Source organism: Anopheles funestus, chromosome 2RL (genome assembly GCF_943734845.2).
Source record: "Anopheles funestus chromosome 2RL, idAnoFuneDA-416_04, whole genome shotgun sequence".
NCBI classification, from domain to species: Eukaryota; Metazoa; Arthropoda; class Insecta; order Diptera; family Culicidae; genus Anopheles; species Anopheles funestus.
This window is the reverse complement of record NC_064598.1, coordinates 92,914,016-92,936,189: the sequence shown is the minus strand read 5'-3', so window position 1 is coordinate 92,936,189 and position 22,174 is coordinate 92,914,016. Positions and strand designations below refer to the sequence as shown.

Below are 22,174 nucleotides of genomic sequence, written 5' to 3'. Positions count from 1 at the left end.
TTTCAATTTTCGTCCCAATACGATACGGTGTGATTGGTTCTTTTGTCTCTCTCTCTCTCTCGACAGTTCACATCATCACGGCCAGCTATGGAGTGACGGTTGGATGGCCTGCACCGATCATTCCGTTGTTGCGATCTCCGGATACACCGCTGCCAAGTGGACCAGTGACAGTGGAGGAAGCGTCCTGGATTGGGGCCACTCTCTGCATCGGTGGTACGATCGGCACGATATTGTTTGCCCTCATCCATACGTACTTCGGCAAGAAGGTGGCTTTACTGCTTATACCCGTGCCACACATCGTCCTGTGGACTTTAATTCTTATCGGTGACAATGTGTGGTATATCTATGGGGCACGCTTCTGCAGTGGTCTTACTGGAGGTGGTGTGGTCAGTGTTATACCACTGTACATTGCTGACATTGCGGATAAGAAGTAAGCTTTTTGGCACTTAGTCCAACACATCCCTGCCTTGACCGATCCTTACTCTTTTCTTCCAGGATTCGTGGAACGTTAGGATCGCTGACGATAATTTTCATCAATATTGGGCTTGTGTTCATCTACGCAGCAGGGAACTATCTGCCGTACTATGTCATACCGAAGATCATGCTTGTAGCACCGGTAGGGTACCTAATTCTCGTGAGCTTTCTACCAGAAACGCCATATTGCTTGTTGCGCAAGGGTCGGCTACTAGAGGCGGAACAGTCCCTCATGTTCTATCGGAACATACCCGACGAACGTCACCGTACGGTTGAGTTCACAACGGAGTTTGACGAAATGCGAAGCTTTATCCTAACGGAAAGCACACAGTCCCGAATCTGTTGGGCTGATTTCAGTAAGAACTCACAACAACTTGTCTTTCACGCTTTTTTGCGTTCAATTTCTTTCGTTTCTTCTACCGTTACAGCTACACCGGAAGCGAAACGAGGCCTCTTCATAGGTGTGTTTGTGATGGCACTGAATCAATTCAGTGGCATCTTCGCCATCCTCACGTATGCCGGCACAATCTTCCAGATGTCCGGTACGGGGATAGACCCGAACGTGGCACTAGTTCTTGTTGCTGTGATTAATATTTGTGGCAATATCACCTCCTTTACCGTCATCGATCGTGTGGGCCGGAAGATATTGCTGCTTCTATCTGCATCAGGCGTCGGGTTGGCACTAGCCGTACTTGGGGTTCACTCGTATCTCCTCGTCAACGGCTATGATCTGCAGGGTGTCGAATGGTTGCCAGTGTTGGCACTGTCATTAACACTCTTCCTAGCCGCTATCGGTATTACTAATGTTCCTTTCTTTATCGTACCGGAAGTGATGCCAGCGAAAGTAAGATCCGATCAGTGGACAATGGTTTTTTTGAGCGATCGTTTACGTTTATTTCTTCATACATTTTTAGCTGCGCAGTATCGGAAGCACCATTAGCGCCACATTGCTGTGCATGTTTGCGTTCGTTTGCGTCAAGCTGTACCCCATTCTGATGGAGACCATCCACATCCATGGTACGGTTTGGATATCTTCGGCTGTTTGTGCAGTCGGTGTGTTCGTGATCATCTTCCTTATACCCGAAACAAAGGGGAAAAACTTAAACATACAAAGCGAAACCAAACGATGATTCTTAATTTTTATGTCATTCAAGCACAGTACAAATAATGCGTTCTATATTTTCTTTCTGTTGAGATTGTAAATTTTATTCCTAATAAAATTAATTTCTAGTACTATTCATTGTAAAGATTGATCTATCACTTTTTCTCTTGGATAATATTGAACGTCATTGAATGCCGTAAAAGAACTACAGTATGTCATTCACACGTGCATGATTGAAACGTTTTGCCTTAACCTTCACAATGGTTGCGAGTTTCACAATACGCGCTAATCACTTCCTGTCTTATCACCAGTTACGATTATAACTTCATTTCCCACCCGCTGAGCAGATGATCAGTATGACAATGAATGGAGCTTACTGAAGCTCATCTCGTCTACTCATGCTCATTACACTCCAGCAACCGGTATTGTCCAGTTTGGGTCAACGTCACTGGCGACGTCACAGGTTATCTATTTTGGTACAGCTGCTCAGCAACTACCAAACCAGCCGGCAGACATTCGCAGATCAACACGCGACTGGTGTGACATTGTTTACTATACAGCGGGCATGGCGAATCGGCCAGATGCCGCCCACAGCTTAATGTGGATTGATTTACGCTTATCAAACAATGCCATCTCCCGGCAGAGTGATGCTCCCGGAAAGGGAAGAGCTGGGCGTTTGCAATGGAAAATAAGTTAAGGCATTGTGAACAAGACCGGACAAGGCACAGTCAGATTTGCAAGCTGCCCATCATCCGTTGTCGTAGGCGTTGGCCAAATGTAGGTTTCTCTTTCGACAAGAATCGATCAGACCACAATGACTTCTAGCAAGGGTGTTCGAAACCAAATATTTGCCACCGGTGTTAGTGAGTACTGTTGCACCTAGTGCGCCTATTGAAAGTGTACCGCCATGATGGCAACTTGCGTTTTCTAGTGAACTTGATCAACCTCTCGCATGGAGCTGCATTAGGATGGGTATCCCCATATTTGCCCGTGCTGATGTCCACGGAGCAAAACCTTCTCGAGAGTGGCCCCGTTACGGTTGAACAAGGATCATGGATTGGATCGATTCTTTGCCTCGGTGCACTCTTTGGTGCATTCCTGTACGGGTACTTGGTGGAAAAGATTGGCATCAAACGAACTCTACAGGCACTTGTAATACCTCACTCTGTAAGTATCCGGTGTGTTAGAATCTTCGCAGTAAAATGATCGTCACCTTTTTCCTTTTGTCTTTTTTTGCGGACAGGCATTTTGGATCATTACGTACGTAGCTACTTCCGTTCATCAGCTGTACCTTGCCCGACTCCTCGCGGGTCTTTCTGGTGGTGGAATTATTGTTGTTTTTCCACTATTTATTGCGGACATATCCGATAAGAAGTTAGTACGAGAGAATCCTCAGAACATGCGGGTATTAAAAAGATACACATTCTTCTTGTAGAATTCGAGGTATTCTAGGCTCCTTCTTGGCACTTACCGGCAACGGAGGGATCTTGCTGATGTACGTTATCGGCAATGTGTTGTCGTATCATACAGTGGCCCTCACCATGCTGACGCTTCCCTTGCTCTTCACTGTGCTGATGTGTTTCGTTCCTGATACCCCTCAAACTTGTCTGAAGATGGGAAAAGCTTCCGAAGCCGAACGGTGCTTCATGTTCTACCGGGGCATTCAAACAGCGGCAGAAAAGACCACTGCTTTTCGACAGGAGTTTGACAATATGGAGAAATTCATCGAACACAACGCCGGACAGAACTCTCGCGTTACTTTGGCCGACTTTCGTAAGCTTCCTTTGTTTGATTTCTCCCCATTCGAATGTCTTACAATGCGATCTTCATTCACAGAATCACGCGAAGCGAAACTGGGCATCTTTATCGGCGTGTTTCTAATGTTCATCAATCAGTTCTGTGGCATCTTCGCGATCCTTACGTACGCAGCCTCCATCTTTGCTAGTGTCGGATCGACTTTAAGCCCAAACACGTCCGCCATTATTATGGGTGCGATCCAGATCGTTGGCACACTGTCATCGTTCGTGTTTGTTGATCTAGCCGGACGGAAAGTTTTGCTTATTATTTCCACCTTCGGTACCGGGTTAGGGCTTTTCTTGCTGGCTTTGTTTAACTGGCTTACGATCGATGGTTCAAGCTGGCTGCTGCAGTACAGCTGGTTCCCCATCGTAAGCCTATCGGCAACGGTGTACCTCTTCTCCATAGGGCTGTGTAGTATTCCTTTCTTCGTGCTACCGGAATTGTTACCACCAAAGGTAAGGAAGGAAATTGCATTAAAAGTGTCACTGAAAAATACTTAGTTTGCGAAACTTTTTATCAACAGATATGCAATGCTGGCAACACCTTAAGCATGGTTTCGATTACGATATTTTCATTCATCAGTCTAAAGGTAACGCAATGTAATGTTATCTCTCCAACCAAATAACCATTCATATTGCTCTTCGTCTTCAGATATTTCCCATCATGGTGGAACTGATCAATCTGTACGGTATGTTGGGACTGTACGCAGGCATATCTTTTGCTGGCGTTGCAGTTATCGCACTGATCGTACCAGAAACAAAAGGGAAAAATCTCATTTCCTCACAAAGTGTGTAATGGTGACGAATCTTTGTGGGATTCTTCCTGATAGAAACTTATTATTATAATTTAAGGATCTCATGAAATAAGGAGAAAATAAACTAAACTTTTGGTGTGGTAAATGAGTAACTTAATAAAGCTTCGTCTTATTATTCTGGTGAGGTTCTAGTGATTTCAGTTACCTTTTCGAAAACGATCACTAAACACGACCAAAATCACACTAACGATTTAGACAAATCGAATGCCTGAAGGGAGTTTGAAGTTTGAAGATACTTTCCCAGGGAATCCCTGATTCGTTCTAGTAGGGTTAGACATCTGGATTGCGGACAATGCAAGTATTCCTACCAGGGCATACAGAGACTCAGGCGTTAATGTGGTATTCATTTTAACCAAGGTGGTTAGACATCTTAAACAGGAATATCTTATGGAAAACCTATCTTATCTTTCAAGACAAACTCACTTCTCTGTATACCAGGCCCTTTGGATGAGCAGTGAGAAGTTAATTCTCATTCTACAGTGAGTTATCCATCTTATCATCAGATATACAGTTGCGTACTTTTCCATGGGAGTGTTAAATTTGGACACCTTTTTGTTGAATGAGCCACACACTACTACTAAACAACCTTTCTTGGCCGTCCGCGTACTTTCTCGTTCCTGTTTACACCAGGGAATCCTTTGCAATTTAACCACGGACACGTGCCGTTGTTTGAGAGAATGCTTTTGCCATGGTAGATAAGCATCAACCCATCTAACCCATCCGGCATCTCTGGCAAACGGCAGATGGGATTCAGTTGTTTGGTTTTGATAGGCGATGCCAGTTTATGGCAGTTTCGTCTAGCGAGCGTTACCGCCACCGCATCGTAGTAGGTAAGCTGGTAACGTACAGCATTGCCTACTGTGATCTATGTCGATGCAGAGGTGTAGCAGCTTAGGACACCGACGGAATGCAGACTCCACTATCCTTGTTGTCGATAGGCAATCAGTTTCTGGGAACGTTCGTCGGTAAGTTTGTTAACAAGCTCTTTCTAGACGCTACAAACACTGTTTTTCTAAACGAGAATGTTTTTTTTTGTTTCATTCATAGCTAATCTCATCGCACTTGCTCATGGCTTCACACTGGGGTGGGTGTCACCATCGCTGGAATATTTACGATCAAACGATACGCATCTTACCGGAGGACCGATGACGGTTGAAGAGACTTCCTGGTTGGGTTCATCACTCTGCATCGGTGGAATGATTGGAGTGGCACTGTACGGCTCACTTGCTGACCGGATAGGCAAACGTAAGGCATTGCAGTGTATTGCGATCCCGCATGTGGTATGTGAGCTGATCCTCAAACATAATTCTTCATCTACCAATAATAACGGACTGTTCGATGTCTCGCTTCTTCGCAGGCTTTCTGGCTGTTTGTGATCTTCGGAAGGGATGTTGTACAGTTGTGCATTGGACGCGTTTTAGCCGGTGTAGCCGGTGGTGGCATCATACGAATCGTACCACTCTTTGTAGCGGATATTGCGGATTCGCGCATTCGTGGCATGCTTGGATCACTGCTTCCCGTCTGCTTTAATCTTGGTACCGTCCTGGCATTTATACTCGGCACACTCGTACCGTTTGGCACGTTTCCGCTGGTAGTGCTAACACTGCCGGTACTCTTCACACTTGCTGTAATATTTCTACCAGAAACACCGGCCTGTTTACTGCGTGCCCACCGGAACGAGAGGGCAGAACGATCGCTCATGTTTTACCGTGGGGTGCGAGGACACTTTGACAAGTCTGACTCCTTTCGGAACGAGTTCCAGCAGCTAAAGGATGTGATAGAGCGCGAAAGGACGGCTCCGGATGCTGCTCTATCGTGGAAAGATTTCGGTGAGTCTGGACATACTTTAACTTCAACGTGACACGCATAAGTTTATAGGACAAATATTTGCACCAATTAAGGCTGTAGATAAGATGAGTTCTGTATCGCGTTAGGCATACTAATTGACGGCCCGAAAATGTGTAAGGAATATCGTAATAATTCCACGTACAATGTGTACAACGGGATGAGTTACACGTGTTACACCATTTGGTGCGTGTTTATTGGAAGCTTCAAAGGCAAACAAATGCTATTTCAAGCAAAGAATCAATTAAATCACTGAATCGATTACATCGTGGAGGTCTTCCCCACTCCCACACAACATGCTGCATGTTTGTTATCGTTATCCTGTACCTCGGGTACGTTCGTGTTTGATAGGGACACCTACTCAGAAATACAACAAACCTGACCTTGAGAGATAACAAACTGCCGTGTCGGACACAAACAAATCACTCTCAACTGTTGTTTTTTTTTTTTCGTTATGTTACGTCTCTATATGCCGCACAGCTAGCGTGATCCCTTCACTGTCCGATAGCGGTACCGGTGTGCAGGTGTTGCAAATTTCACCTACACTACACGCAGTTACTCTAGATGGTGCGGAATGCAATCGATTCGTCCAACTCAAGACTGCAGAAAAAAATGATAATTCTTCTCTTACTTTTGTGCGTTTCAGTCAGGTTCAATCTTTACACCAATCACACCCGATTACCGGGGTTTGATACGAGTGCCAAATTGCATCATCACCGTAACACACCTTGCGGTCGTAACTTGCGGCACAGCGAAGAGTATAGCATGCACCACACATAATGCACATTCAACCCGCTTCCAACGGTGATGCGATAGTGATGCGTTTTGGAAGTGTTCCGTTATCGGAACACCTCGGGGTGAAGACAAAAAAAATAGGTAGAATGTAGATTGATTACATATCGGACGGTGCGAAGTTTGGTTGTTGCAGCGTGAAGCGAATCGGAACGTGGCATCTCCCATTCGTCATATCGAACCATTTCTTCACCTATCGGGTTTGTGTCATTTTTTTTCTACGTCTTGAATTCCTGACGTTACATAACGATAGGGACGCAGTAAAATTGACCGCAATGGAGAGAACTGTGTAACTGTAGGTTTAAGTTTCAATAATTTGTATCCTTTGTAGAACTAACATTTACCTACTTAAGGCAGAAGATGTTTCAAAAGTTTGCTTTCAAAGACAAAATAATTTTAATTTTTTACTTCTAATTGCTTGGTTGTACGGTGGTACTCTCCTGACATGACCACGATATCCCACTTTCACGCAAAAAAAAACAAGCGCAGTTTCTAATATTCATATGTCCTTTTTCGTCTCTTGCAGTCACGAAACCAGCCCGCCGGGGTCTAGCGATGGGGATGCTTCTTATGCTACTTACTCAATGCAGTGGCACACTAGCCCTTATTACCTATGCCAGCAGTATCTTTGAGCTGGCCGGCTCACCATCAGCCACTGGACAACACGCTATCCTTCCTGCTTCGCTATCCTCCATTGTCCTTGCCACGGTACAGCTGCTCGGAACGATCCTCTCACTGGTACTTGTCGATCGGATAGGACGCAAGATCCTGTTGATCGTGTCTAGCCTTGGTGTGGCCGTCGGATACCTTACACTAGCAGGTTATGTGCAGTTTTTCCTGCCATCCATCTCATCCCCTCAGGAGGGTATACCAACAGCTGTTAGTCAGTTCCTGCCCATCTGTAGCCTTTCGGTTAGCATCCTGCTAGCTTCCATCGGATTGCTTACCGTGCCGTTCGTCGTGATGGCCGAGGTGTTACCGTCGAAGGTCGGATCAATTTTTCTATCAACCAACTAACCAAAAAACACCACCAAAAACCATCCTCCGTAGCTCTTCATATGATCGACGATCGCCCGCACAGTGACTTGGCGGATTCTTGCATGGAAGTTCGCATCTTGCCCTGTACGCTTGTGCTTGTGTCTGTCGTTCGTGTCGTTCTCACACGCGTGTTGGTTTATCTAAATAGCCTTAACCTTGACATTGGCATTCGGCTATCGCGCATCGTTCATCGACATTCTTCGTTTCGCTGGAAGATGGGATGAACGATTGCGATGTGGTGGACGCTGCGGTTAGGTTATGTCGCAGTTTGTCGTCCGCGCCCGTTCGGTATCCCTGGTGCATGTTTATTATTTCTGCTTTCTGTGTATGTGTTTATTTTGTTTGTTTGTTGGTGCAGTTTTTGCCTCTCCATTTGTATTATTATATCGTCTGGATGTCATTTCGCATGGATGAATGTCTTCGCTGCGCTTTCATTCTCACGACGATTTATTCGACACGGGTGCGCGACCGCTTGCATGCACCGTAGCGTGCACAGCTTCCCGCTTCTATTTCATACCATCATCGGACACGTTTGCTTATGCATTCTTATTTGTTTACTTTTGTTTCCAACTCTCCATTTCATGCTTGAATGCGACTGCAGATAAGAAACATTGGCAGCACAATCTGCATGACGAGCGTTGCTCTGTCCGCGTTCATAATACTGAAGGTACGTTAGACAATTGCCTCAAAATGAACTCTACCATTTTAACTTTCATACCTTTTTCTTCACTGTCTTTAAGCTATTCCCTGTTTTGCTTGACACGGTTGGACTGGCGGGTACTATGGGAGGAATCGCGATGGTTTGTTTTGTTGGAGCCATTGTAATTACACTGTTTCTACCAGAAACGCGTGGCAAGTCACTGTTGTCTTCTACAGAAAGCGAAGAACCATCGGGAAATGGGAGAGCTGATAGTGTTTAAGCGAACGTAAGAAAATGTGATAAATGACGATTTCGTACTTAAAATAGATCGAATACAAACACGAACATAAACAAAACAAAATAAACGTGATAGAAATTATCATAAAACAGTCAAAAGGATTCAATTTTATTTAACTCCCTCCCTTTAACCCTCTAAAGGGAAAATAATCACTATTAAGTTATCGACTCAGTTTGCCCAGTTAAACTAAACAAAATTGATAAAATCCAAATTGTTATTTTTTTGCCTAATAACCGTCAAATCAAATACTGAAGCGTTGAGCGTCCATGCAGCAAAAGTATGATGGGAGCGTGTGATGCTAGCGCCATCTAGGTCTCAAACTGCACACCTGCAAAATCTTTGCTAAACCGATATTTGAACGAAATGCAATTTATTCGTACTGGCTGGACTGGCTGTATTGCTTTTCTTCCCAAAAATGGTTCGTTGTGCAGGACTCGAAAGGAATTTACAACATTCTTGTTGCCCAACATATGATCGGTTAATAATTAAAACATCCAATTTCACCCCAATGATCTCAACGATCAAATTGCCAAGAAGCAATTTCACCCAACACGAGTTGGAATAGAATCGATTAAAAGTAATCAATATCATCATTCAATCTAACACCAACCGCTCATTTATACAGAGGACAAACGCACATTTTAGTATAGTTTGTTTTATTGTTTGCGATTTTCCGATTCCGTTACTTTTCCATCTCATCAAACCACAAATAAACACAAAACATTATAACATTCGACCGTGTATGGTTCCTCTCTTAATAAGAACACCTTAAGTCTAGTTAAGCTGCTAGGTTTGTTGCAGGATAGTGCAACAACTGATGTAAATAGACGTTAAACTACCAAATAAGAACTCTGCTCCTTGGGGCTGTGTAAACGGTGGCCCGTTACCACGGAAACCCGACCGGTTGGATAACTCGTTTAATATCAAACTTTACTTCCCTACTTTCGCTACGTTTCCGAGATATCTGCTTTCCAGCGCCAATTTGGTAGTGTCGAGCAATTTCAAAGAGAATCATTGCCCGCTGCCACGGATAAACTCTAATTCTTAGAATGTTTACATTCAATTAGTGCCTCAGTGTCTGATGCGTCGAGCCGCGCACATCCTATTCAATTACACTATGGTGTTTCCCTTATCCTAGCGATATAATAAATTTAATGTTTTTCACAGAAAAACATTCCTCTCATTTAAGCTAATAACGTACGATACATGCTGGTATGGATAGAAGTTTCCTCTTGTTTCGACTTTTGGTTCACCACTGATTTTAATCATTGTTTGAGCGAATTCTATCACATGGTTTAGAAGGGGTGCAATGATGTTTGACTAATAATTTTGGATGAAGCTATCTGATATTGGCTGCACATTAAAACGTTCGAAAAAAGGTGCCTTAGTGATGAAATCTTGTACGTCCGAACGGTCTGAGGAAATCAATCAAAAGCAGGATACAGTATTATACATCAAATGCGATTTCAAACCATTTTGACTATGTTAAGCATGCGTTTTCCCTATATTCCTCTGTCTCTCTTACTCTTCCGCTGTGTGTTACAATGCCAGTTGATAATCAATATCAGTAGGAACTCATATGCACGTTGGTGAAGTCTTGAAAGCGGAACATTCCAACATTCACTATTCGAGGAAAATAATGCTACGCTAAACTGAAGAGGTTACTACCATCTAACGGATGCCTCCGTCGGGGGGTATATCTTCTTCCTGCTTTAACACCTAAGAAGCCTGCAAATTGTGCAATCCGGAACCGTATACCGGAAAGGACCGGACCCCAACACTTTACGAATGCGCATTCGCGGAAAGCTTCTCGAGCCGGGCGCATAGTTCTTGCTGTAGGAAATGTTGCTGGCTGGCGGTGCTGGCACCATTGTTGGCAGCCGCAGCACAACCGGTAAGCTGATGATGGCTACCGAAACTGGCACAACTGCTGAGCGGTGCGGATGACTGCAGCTGAATCATCTGTGCCGGGAACTTGGTGCACACACCCTGCCAGCGTGATTTACCGCAGGCGTGGCTCTGTAGAGAGAGAAAAATAAACGAAAACACACGTGTTAGCACAGGTTCAGACGGGGACTGTATGGTGTGACGAGGGTGGCGAAATAGTAACACCTACCATGGTGAAATCACGCTTCCACAGCTGACCGCAGATGCCTTCGCAGATAAGGCACGGTCGCTCTAGGCTGTAGCCACCGCATTCACTGCAATCGAGCGATACCTGATCCTCGGTCCAGGACACACCGCAGGTATAGCATGAGCCAAGCTGCTCGCGCAGTTCCTCGATCGTTAGCACTGCATCCGACGAGTGGAAGTCGAACACGGCACCAAGCGATGGGCTGCCGACTAGATCCGACAGTGACGACGACATGCTCAAACTGGTACGACTGTAGAAAAAAAGGAAGAAAGAAAAAAAGAAACGTTCATTCAATGACCACTTGGAAACTTGCGTAAACGCCACATCACATGACGTCGGAAGAAATGATTTGACGATTCAAATCGTCCTACTACGCGCGAACTTGTATTCCTCTACGACGCATCACAACAACCAAGAGCTACAAAACAAACCTCCTCTTCTTTGAATGAACACGACAAACGACAAACATAACCCCCATCCATTCAAACAACTACGTCATATGTTTGGGGGTGAGAAGTTTGTGGACAAATCGATCGTAGATCGTAAGGAGTTTATATATTTACGCGACGATATCGGTAGACGTCACCAATCTTCTATTTTAAGATGTGATTAAATTAAAGGTTTACATGTGAGATTAAAATTTTGTTTCTTGTGTTTGTTTTAGAAAAGGATTTATGAATGAAGAAGCCTTCACAACAAAGAATTGGCAACTAAAATTAAACTCAATTTCTAACGAAACACGGTCTACCGTTCCTACTTTAAATTGCCACTTGTTGCCACCAGCTGGTGTTAACCGAGATTAACAGCATGGTTTAAGAGATGAGCATTTTGCTAAAAATAAACCACTTTGACGGTAATATCCTCCATAAACCTGTCCAATCTTCCAGCGCCTACCCGCAGCAGAAGCTACAGACGTGATGGAATGTAAGTGAAGCAAAAAAAAAGTGCTCCATACACCAAACCATTAACGTTTTGATGGTTGCACGTAAAAAAAAAATGAACCTTTCAAGTGGATTTAACAACATATTTCGTGGGGAAAAACCCATACAAAATCCGAGGTCTTTGTTCCCTATCCCTGAACTTACCTCAGTGAGCTGCACAAATCCGCTAGATGAGGTGCTTGTACGCTGGCCACCGACATACTGCTGCTGTTACTGATTGCTGATAGCTTTGCACTCGAAGATACTGTGATGAAAAAGAAACGGAACACGAAAAACAAACTATTAATAATGGATTCAATCCGATCAAACGGTTTATCATACGGGGTTTCCAATTACTAAAGTTTTCTGCTTTAGGAAAGATTTGTAAAACTCCTGCGTAAATCTCCCTGGTAGCGTGGCAAGAGACAGATAACCTTATTCGTAGAAGGTGCCGTCTAGACGTATGCTGATGTCACTGGGATTAGTCACGCTGAATGCTATCATCAAACTGCAGCGTGACATTCCTGTCATTGCTTCCATCCTTCCTCTGTATCCACATCCGGTCAGTCAAACAACCCTGCGCCTACCTTCAAAGGCTTCCCAGGAAAATAGCCGGATACCCGATATTGGTGTTAGTCGGTCATAGGATAGTATCTTATTGACTAACTTGTTCGCACGATTTTCACCCCGCCTTGCTGTATCTTTTAACGCGCGTGCCTTCTTGGAGACGCCGTATATTGATTTTCTCAAAGTTTACATGACTAACACTCTTGCACCCACTCAATAACGATGCTAAGGGAAGGAAACGTTTACCGAATGCGGATGTATAATCTCTTGAAAGCTCTACTTAGCTTCGCGCTTCTTATAATCATTTGACCCTGTAATCGCGAATGTCGTGAATTACCACCACCATACACGCGAGTGTCTTCCATTCGTCTTTGGGCCACTAGGGTAAAACAACGGAATTGCTGTAAACACTTGTGAGAGATAAAGCATATATGCCTCCCGTCAGCTGATGCGTGATTTTGTTCTTCGCCACAAACTCCAAGGATTCTCTACAGCGCGGGTGATCGCTCCTGATCGCTATTCTTGCTCTATTACATCATCCAATTTTCGGAAGCGTTCTTATCAACCGCTTCTTCTAGATCGACTCCACCACAGCCCAATCTCAGAAGCGCTCTCAATCGAGATCACCACCATAGCACGTGAAGACCCGGTGAGGAGGGAAATCATACCGAGTGCGAGTCCGAGAATGGTCGTGATTGAATTCGATTAAGGTGCACACGGTAGTTCCGCGTTAAATATTTGTCATCATCACTTATCTGAGCTAGTGGCATGTGCAAGTAGAGTTGCTTCTAGCACACACAACCATACACACGCTAACGATGCAGCAGTGAGTTTAGTGGCAATTGCAGTCTGTAATACAAGCCCTACTGGTCGTGTTCTGGTTCGCTCAGCGACGCACCGGTCCGAGGAACAATTGTCACGGCGCACTACAACTACGCGTCTCTCTCCTTCATTGAACGGTGGTGCGCTGCACGCTTGAACGATCGTTCTTTCCAGAAGTTGATTAGCTGACGGTCGCAATATTACGCAATGGTTCCTGCACTAACCGAGCGAGCCAATGGCACGATGACCTTCGTTACGTCACATGCTGATATGCTTATTCCAGCTCGCTTTCTATCCACTCAAGAAATCTTCCCGGATATTAGTGTGTACTTCTCCCTGCTTTTAGCTTCTCCCCCTGTCTAAGCCTTTATTAAGCCCTTTTGTCGAACTGATCGTACTTCGAACCGTTCTTCTCTTACTCTGGCTCTCGTCGAACCCATATCTTAATCGAAGCCAAATGGATTTACACATCGCGATGCTCACACCTTGGGTGGTGGTGTTCGGTTGCTGTAACCAGCACATGCCATACCACCACCAAGCGGAAAGTGGGTCGCACCGATGGTTCAAGGGCAGTTAGGCTTCGCAGACGGAGCAGTCCATCTAACACCTTTTTAACCACAACAGGCTGCTGGTGCTACTAGTAGCGATGGTTGGTTGATGGAGTGGTGGATTGTTCGCGGCCATTTCCTCGTTGCGTACCGCGTACACAACACAGACACATGGTATTCCGCAACCGCTGTCGATGTTTGGTTTTCCATCGCCCTCGCAGCGAATATATACATCCATTTCCTTTAATAAAACATCCACAAAATGAAGTGCAACGTAAGAAACGGCAACGACACCATTCCGTGGACTTTATAATAGCTCATTCGGCGTGTGCGACCGTGTCCTGTTTAGCTGACCGTACCGGTGATGATGGAAAATTAGTAGTGGAAAATCGCTTTATCCAACCGACCTTTTGTGCAGGCCACCGGTGGATGTCACTTCGAATATTGTACGTCGATTTCTCCGCACGCCCCCCGGTACATGGTACATTGTGGTGACCGATCTTATGACGCCGTGGCCTTGTTGCACATATGGCTTCATTTCAGCAGCTATTGACTATGGATCGCATCGCAATAACATCCATTTCTGACGCAGAGCGAAAGCATTTTTTCCGATCTAGGATGGAGGACAGTAGGATGGGATGTCTTTTTACCTAGCTGCAAAGGAGGACGATCATGACGCGGTGACGATGATCTTTCTAAATCACTCTGTCTGACCTACTTTCGTGACACAAGCGATCCGATCGGGGGCAAATGTTGCATCCGTTTTGCAAATGCGCTTTGAAGGGATGATGGATTAATTCAATTTTCTACAGAATTGTATTTCAATTTACGCCAAATTGAAGAGGCCGAACCCCCATGTTATGTTAGCCAAGGCAAAAATAAAAAAAAGCATTTGAAAGCAATTCGTGTTACATAAATGCATCTTCCCTCGGACAATCTCTCCATCGATTACACCCCCTTTTTTGCGAAGAAATGATCACGAAAGGCACCCTCCTAATGGTAGACCAATTTTTGCACTCTCCCTTTTCATGTTTCTATGTGTGTATGGTTTTTTGTGCACCAACCAACTTTGTGCAACAAAACAAATTTCATCCCGTGCTAATGTTCACTTCTTTCTCCCCGCCGTTGCCTCTTTGGTCGCTGTGATTTAGCTCTTAACGGTGAAAGTATAGATGGTAGCTATTTTTACCGATCGCCACGATGGAAAGCGCAACGGTTTGGTGCCACGAAAAAAAAAATAAACAAAACTTCACCCGCAGAGAAACATTTGCAAATAGAAAAAGAAACCATTTCAGCTGCATTCTTACATCAGTTGAATGCTAAGAGAAAAAGGAGTGAGATGGTAGTCTGCCTCATATAATTATAAACTAATTTACTGGTTAGAAGTTACCAGAAGATATCGTGAAGATAACGAATGAAAAAGTTTGCTTTGCATAAGAAACAAAAATCATGACCTCCACACATCTATTACTTCTAGTGTTTTCCCTTTGTTTCATCGGGTTCAAAGTTCCAGTCAAAGTTTGTTCGATTGGAGACATTTGCCTTCTACTTTGTTGGCGACCGTACCACCGCTGACGGCAGCAAGCTTTGTACGTCAGTAAATATTGTCCTTGGTTCCTCTTTTTACGACTTGATTCAACAATGACAAACCCCAAAATCAAAAACACCACCCCAATAATAGTGTCAAGGATGGAATGAAGGACCCAGGACCTTTGAGGTGTTCACCAACTGCCAGAGATCCTGGGAAGCGTAATGCCCGCTGACTTCCCTAGTCGACGCCACTCGACGTCATATTTTCCCGACCGTTTGTGTAAAAGATCAACCTAGTTCCTGGCGCATTAAATTAGTTCGTCAATCAAATGGGTTCCCGGTGCGGGCCAGTGTCAACTGGTTGAAACTCAATTATCCCGCAATAAACTCAACAAACACCTCCAACCGCGTGCAGCGAGTTGCACGCAAAACGGAAAACATGGTTCCACCAGCACCAAATCGCGGGATGGCGCCAATCGAAGCATCGTCGACGTTGGGAACGGCCAAAAGAGTGGGACAGTGTCGCTAAATTGCCACTGATTGAAATGTTTCCAGCGCGTCTCGATCGGGCAAGATTGCATCGGTATGATCCGCCATCGATCGGATACGGTCGGTTGGCCACCGGATTTGGGCGGGAAATTGAGTGCGACGGGGCACCGGATATTGGAAAAAAAACGTCCAACTGGAGATGGAATTGAGGTTTGTACGCTTTTGTGGTTTGAATACGATATTTTGTATTTCCACCTTCAACAAATGGTTCTCCACAGTTGGTTCTCGTTCGTGCTCCATACGGTGATCAATGCTGCGATCAAGATCGATCAACTATTAAGGTAGGAATTATTCGTTCTGTCCTCTTGCGCGAGAACGCACACTCAAGGAATTCGTGTCACGAATAGGAGCAATGAACAGGCCCCTTTTTCCGTCTCCTTGTGGGTGCTAATTGTTGCTCTCAAGTACATCATTTAACCGTGGGTTTTCTAGTACTTGTTTCCAATACTGTTGACCGCACAAGTACGCGCCGTGTACTGTTTTAACAAATGTTTCCAATGACTCCGTCCACATTCGGCGGCATTGACCTATCGCTGCAAGTGCAGCACAAATCGTCCCCTCCCAATAGGAACCGTCCGTCCGTCACAACTTTCCCCAATTCTTCTCATCGGTAGTTTCGCTACCGTTCACCCTTAAAACAAACTGCAGAACCGCATGCCTACATCCATTTGCGTCAATTGCTTCACTTTCCCCCGCCCAAAGCTTTATGAGGCTTTCATCTGTGGTGTGCCGTGTGTGCATCTTGCTCAACTTACATTTCAAAACAAAATTCCGCTCGACGACGACGGGCGACGGATGAATGATGCTGACGTTAGCTTTCGTACTGGTCGCTCGACAGAATGTTTATGTTATATTTCTTTTTTTCACCAACTCATTCACCACTTTGTGGTTGTGAAGTTTACTTTACACTCTTGCCAACAATAAATCTGTCACGGTTTCACACTGCGTTTCTGCACTTGTTGCACCACGAGAGTCAACTGTAGCACATTCGAAATCAGCTGATGTTCCGAGCAACGAATAGGCACTGAGTTTTTGGACTGTTTGCTGGGCGTTTTGCTTCAAAGGCCACCACTTTCTTCACGCGTTTAAAGGCACGAAACAATAATCACAGTGACACACAGGCGGGTGTTCTTTAACTTGAACGCTTTTTACGCATAGGCTGGTTACACTAGACCGGGGTAGTTGTATTTCCAAAGGGAGTTTGAAGAAACTCAAAGGTTACTACGCTTAGAATGCGGTGAATTGTAACTTTGCTCCGTACGGTTGTACAAACGAACAACGACTGACGATCGGCTCCTACCGAAGCATCGTATTTATAAACTAGCGACGAACTCGAATGCGCGCAAGCACACAAACACCACATCAGCGCGCCATAATATCGCGTGCGAATGGGGCCCACCACAGGCGCCCGCTTCTTCGCAACCCCTCAGGCAACACCACCACCCCAATCACACAAACCGACGAGATAGAGGGAGGCTTGGCGCTTGAGAAGGTAAAGAAGAAAAAAAAACCAAACGCATAAAGAAACGTTTGAGCGATAGACACTGAACGAGAGAGACCACAACTCACCCCCCCTTTTGTGATGTGAAGGAGGTTTCTGGCGAAGGGAACATGTCGAGGGTGAATGCGAGAGAACACCCGCGTAAACCTGTGTCTGTGTTTGTGTTGAAGTAAATACGCGAGTACGCTCTAGTGGCCTCCCGTTGGCAAAAAGGGGGTTGACTTTTGGGAAACCCGCGGGGTTGTGAAAAACACTCGGATTCACCCTCTCGGGCCATGATGTCGTGCATGCAGGGGAAGTGGATGATGGTACGAGCGGACTGGAAAGCGTGTTTTCGATAGAAAGTAAGCATTAGGCGATAAATAAGGACATAGATCGTGATCGTCTGATTTTTCGGTTTCTCGCCCACTGCGTAGGTGTCTGCAATTGTGTTTTGTTCTTCTAAAACGCGCGTCATAAAGTAATTATAAATTTAATTATAAATGATTTTATACAACATGAAGGATAGATAGGAAATAAAACTAAAAGCCAGTTGCAATTAGAATAATGAAGTATTAAAGCAGTGAAAAGTATTCCGGATGCAAAGCAAAATATTGAAGAATTTAAACAAACAAGTTGAAATAGTAAAGTTTGAGCCAATTCTGGATACATTTCAAGATGAACTGGAATAAGTAAAAAAGAATAGAGTTACGATTAGGTACTTTCTGCCTTTTTCGAGCTTTCCCAAATTGAAATCGATTCTGTGACCAAATTGAATAAACTCACTCAGGGAAATCTTCGTGCAGTAAATCAAGATATTGAGAAGGATTCCACATCTGTCTCGAAACTGCGAAATTCATCTTGAAAATTATCCATAAATGGCTTCAATTTCACCATTTGAGTGCGCATTGAAAGTTCTCTAATATTTCATTGATAATTTTTAATTAAAGTGTATGATTCTTATCGAGCATCATATCTGGTACAGATTCCCCAAAAATCGATACCATCCAAACAACCGTACTATTCTATCTTATGCTGATAATGGTTGAAAGATGTATGGAATGAATGGAAATGGTTGTGCCTGCATGTTAAAAGAAATTGGTTGCCCAAGTGACAAGGGCGCGCGTCAGAGTGTATCCTCTCTGGCCAAGCAATTGATGACGCAGCTCGAGTGCCAACACACATCACATCACGAGTCACCACCATCGTCGCAAGGTGCAATTTTGCGAATGCTTCTTCATCCGGCTCGCAATCTCAATGGGTGGTGTCATAGTCACTCACACTTACACAAGAGGGCACATCTCCCAAAGGGAAATTGGAACGGGAAGCGGCCCTTTTCTGCATCGAAGCGGGTCAATGTTTGTTTTGGGATGCAAACCGATTCGGATTCGGTACGACTGACAGATCGTCAGTTCCGTTGAAGGCGAGACAGCCGTCCTACCGCCGGAACATAGATCTGTTGACGCGTGTAAAATGCGCAGCGCGTATGAGAGACGATCAAACAGACGATCGCTCGATCGATCGCAACATACGACACATTGTGCTATCAAAGCATCAAAAGAGTATGAAGTAACCGATCGTACGATCGATCAGGGTGGTTGCTTTGTGTGTACAATAAGCGAATTTTATACACACATAATGGTTGAGATCATTAAAGCGCTTTCAGTGGAAATATCAACAACATTATTTTGTTCCAAAAGGGAGTAAATACATTTGAAAAGTATCTCCACTCCGTTAAATAAACACAACATTGTTAAGTCTTCAACCACCGTCACACATTGTTGTGTGATCGACAAAGTTGCAATAAATTCCTGGGATATTCGCCTCAACTAAGCACTTGACGTCTATTGATTGTGGAAATTTTGCCTTTAGAAGCTAATATCAGTAAACGCATTGTTCGTGGATTAAGAATACGGAATGCTCTACAGAATCGCTAAGCCCGGCCATTTCAAGTAGCACAATTCCAACAACATCCAAAACAGGAAACAAAGTTCGTCCAAAAAATCGCACAAATGTCAAATGCTTGTTGCACGCAAACAATATTCCCTCACCGAAGGGGTAATTTCATCCCTTGGAAATGGTTTTGGTGAGCGGTGTTTAACCTTTTGGCTAACCAATTTGCAGCCAACGAATGAATCGTTTTGCGTCGTTGTCGAAGTTGAACGAACGATCCCCGTTGCTGGCGAAAGCGCACTGCGGAAGAAGTTTCCAACAGCTAGAAAGCAGTCGCGCTGATTATCGGTGTTCGCCCGAACCCGACCAACTCGGCAACTCGGTAAGTTTGCTGAAGTTGGATGGAGAAATTAATTTTCCACACCGATTGAGCGAACTGGCGAAAAACAAACTGCAAGAAAAAAGCACCATCCACACGAATGCATCACCATACACGCATCGGGCAGTTTTGATGGGCCGGTGCGGCACGTGTACAACGTCGACCTTCCATTTTCATCCTGGTAAATAAATACGCCACGGATACTGCACAACACATTATACCGGTGAGAAGGTGATCGTGCGGTTACCTTTCGAGGACCCGAAGAATGAACCGCTCACGAACACTCTGTTCGAAGGTGGTTTGTTAGTTTTTCGAGTGCGAATGTGTAAAGAAAAAATATATATCGTGTAACAAAAACACTCGGTTGCAGCGTACTAGAAGCTGGTTTGTTGGATAGCACGTGTGCATTTTGTTTAACCAATTTTATATATGTCAGCAACACAAGATATTTAATCCCATCGATGGCAGCTGTTGCAATGTCGCATTATTAAATTTTTGTGGCCCAGATTATTTTAAGAAGTCTTTCTTCTTTTTTTTTTATTCGATTGCTATCATGTGTCAGTACAGGTTGTTTGCCCCAACCGGGGAAAGTATGGCCCATTTGAAATGAAAATTAAAACAGATGATCCATTTCAACTGCAACAAATTAATTACCGGCCCAGGGAGGGCCCCAGAGATGGTGCATGTGATAGCGACGATGTTTCCACACGATAGGAACAGGTATCAAATCTTATTCGGACTCTCCTCCACTTAGCCTTACGACCTAAGAGGTCACCTTAGCCAATTAGCCGGTTAGTCAGTCCTTGCTACAGTGGGACGGCTCGGATGGGATTTGAGACCCATTCTTGTCGTGTGGAACCGGCGCCGTTTAACACATACAGCACAGGGCTGTCCCATTCGGACCGCTTGGAAACAAATAGTGTAAGCCACACTAAACCAAAATAAAAAAAAAAAAAACAAAACGCTAAAAATAAACTGTAACATTCCCGCCAGCAAATGAAAATCATCGCTAAAGGACAAATGTCACATTAAGAGTCAGTATCATCACGCGTAATCAGAGTTCACCTTCCCTCTGCTTGTGATTACCCAAACCCGCTGCCCCCCTCCCTCAGGTTCATGATCTCTGACCATGCATAGTACCGCAATCCGAGAGGGTAAGTGTGCGCCTGGAAAATGAAACGAGGCCACGCAGCATGAAATGATTCAACGCCCCTGAACGCCACTACACAAAACTACATGTACCGCGCAGAACATGATCGAGACAACCAATGCCTCTGTCACTTGATCATCCGGCAGTTATGGGCAGTACACATTCGCTTCAGTGTGCAGTTGACCAACGGTTGTGATAGAGAGCGAGACACGACCCTTGCACGCGGTACGGCGAATGATTTCACACCGTCCAACCATGAGGGGAGTTGTTGCTGATGCTTCGCTAGTTATCAAATTCCGATTTGTTTTGACTGGATTTTTCTGGGCAAAGTTGGTACTGAGATTGGGGATGTAGCTTCCTCTCTTTCTTGCGGCAGAACGATGCAGCGGAAAACAATTCTCGTGGCCTGGTTAAGAGTTTCGAGGTACTGGAGCAATGTCTCCACGCGTGGTATTCTTGCTTGCTCGTATCGGATTACATACTTGCTACCGTCTGGATGTACCGTTCCTGGAAGAACAAAACACCAGACACGATACGATCCTCTTCCTAGCTACGACTAGACCTACAGCAACAATTACAATAAGTGACCCTGAGAGCGAGTAAGCCACGCGACGATCATGATCGCGCGTGGACGCGCATTAAAGTTACGCGCAATATTCGCTGCGGTCATCATGATCACTTTCACCGCGAGATGATGATCACTGTGTCTAACCGCTTCCTAGCTCATTATAAGGCAATCAGATTGACGCTTCTATTCTGTCGGAATTCACCATGTCCGAGCAAATTGTGATTCTTAACCACATTTAAAAAGGGGGGCGTCATACAGCACCGTGTCGCCAATGTGTATTGGCAGCTGTTAGTTCCCGGCCGGCGCCGTCACGCGATTTGTCGCCGTTACTATCTCGTAACGTACCCAAACTGACGCCAAGAGGGTTCGTTTCGGTGAATGAAATTGAGACGAGCACGATTACGGTACGGGGTTCCATTTTTAATCTCCTCACAAATTAACCCTCCTTTGGATGAGACTTGCCAAATAAAACGATGCTCGAACTAGTTAGCTTTTGTCGATTAATTGTTTGGCCCAAGAAAAGTATTTCGCCAAGAGCACGAGAATTTCAATACTTCAGCGAGCGTACGAACTAATTGTTGCACGGCATCTGCGCAATAGTTGGGATTTTGTTACGAAAAGCGCAAGTAGAAAAACGAACAAATATACAAGCAAAACCGTCACTATCGACAGGTGAGTGTGAGGGCCCACAATTTGCCGTGGCATTTCGTTTTGTAAGACAGTTCAACATCTCATAAACGCAATAACGTGCCCGATATCCTTTACAGCGACCGGCATGTGTATAGCAAACGGTCAATTGAGCACCGAACTAGTGTGGTGGCTGCTTCTCCG

General features: G+C 44.7%; 3 protein-coding genes across 4 annotated transcripts in view; 2 read left to right on the top strand and 1 right to left on the bottom strand.

Annotated features, from left to right (window-relative positions):
• Nucleotides 1-1,721, top strand: part of LOC125774998 (uncharacterized) — a 32,665-nt gene extending 30,944 nt beyond the window's left edge. Inside the window, exons 8-11 of the mRNA XM_049445378.1 lie at nucleotides 67-430; nucleotides 496-830; nucleotides 903-1,318; nucleotides 1,389-1,721. Of these exons, the coding sequence (XP_049301335.1) occupies nucleotides 67-430; nucleotides 496-830; nucleotides 903-1,318; nucleotides 1,389-1,604 (1,331 nt within the window). The 3' untranslated portion in view covers nucleotides 1,605-1,721. The remainder of the gene's footprint in view (nucleotides 1-66; nucleotides 431-495; nucleotides 831-902; nucleotides 1,319-1,388) is intronic.
• Nucleotides 1,722-1,975: 254 nt separating this feature from the next.
• Nucleotides 1,976-8,901, top strand: LOC125774997 (uncharacterized). The gene is made up of 13 exons (XM_049445377.1): nucleotides 1,976-2,439; nucleotides 2,508-2,743; nucleotides 2,820-2,950; nucleotides 3,012-3,349; nucleotides 3,413-3,831; nucleotides 3,900-3,965; nucleotides 4,028-4,168; nucleotides 5,086-5,155; nucleotides 5,238-5,470; nucleotides 5,548-6,019; nucleotides 7,354-7,814; nucleotides 8,467-8,532; nucleotides 8,606-8,901. The coding sequence occupies exons 1-13, from the start codon at nucleotides 2,391-2,393 to the stop codon at nucleotides 8,783-8,785; spliced, it is 2,862 nt and encodes a 953-aa protein (XP_049301334.1). The 5' UTR covers nucleotides 1,976-2,390; the 3' UTR covers nucleotides 8,786-8,901.
• A 541-nt stretch (nucleotides 8,902-9,442) lies between these two features.
• Nucleotides 9,443-22,174, bottom strand: part of LOC125761568 (protein pinocchio) — a 28,234-nt gene continuing 15,502 nt past the window's right edge. For both annotated transcript variants that reach the window (XM_049422798.1, XM_049422799.1), the window contains exons 3-5: nucleotides 12,023-12,122; nucleotides 10,920-11,187; nucleotides 9,443-10,822 (exon numbers count right to left, since the gene is read on the bottom strand). In XM_049422798.1, coding sequence (XP_049278755.1) covers nucleotides 10,586-10,822; nucleotides 10,920-11,187; nucleotides 12,023-12,122 — 605 coding nt within the window. In that variant the 3' untranslated portion in view covers nucleotides 9,443-10,585. The remainder of the gene's footprint in view (nucleotides 10,823-10,919; nucleotides 11,188-12,022; nucleotides 12,123-22,174) is intronic.

What these genes read in the sequence shown, in the direction of transcription:
- LOC125774997 (XM_049445377.1), top strand. Translation starts at nt 2,391, where the DNA reads ATGACTTCTAGCAAGGGTGTTCGAAACCAAATATTTGCCACCGGTGTT. An exon ending in CGTTACTTTGGCCGACTTTC is followed by an intron (nt 3,350 to 3,412) that starts GTAAGCTTCCTT and finishes CTTCATTCACAG; the next exon opens with AATCACGCGAAGCGAAACTG. An exon ending in GTATTGCGATCCCGCATGTG is followed by an intron (nt 5,471 to 5,547) that starts GTATGTGAGCTG and finishes GCTTCTTCGCAG; the next exon opens with GCTTTCTGGCTGTTTGTGAT.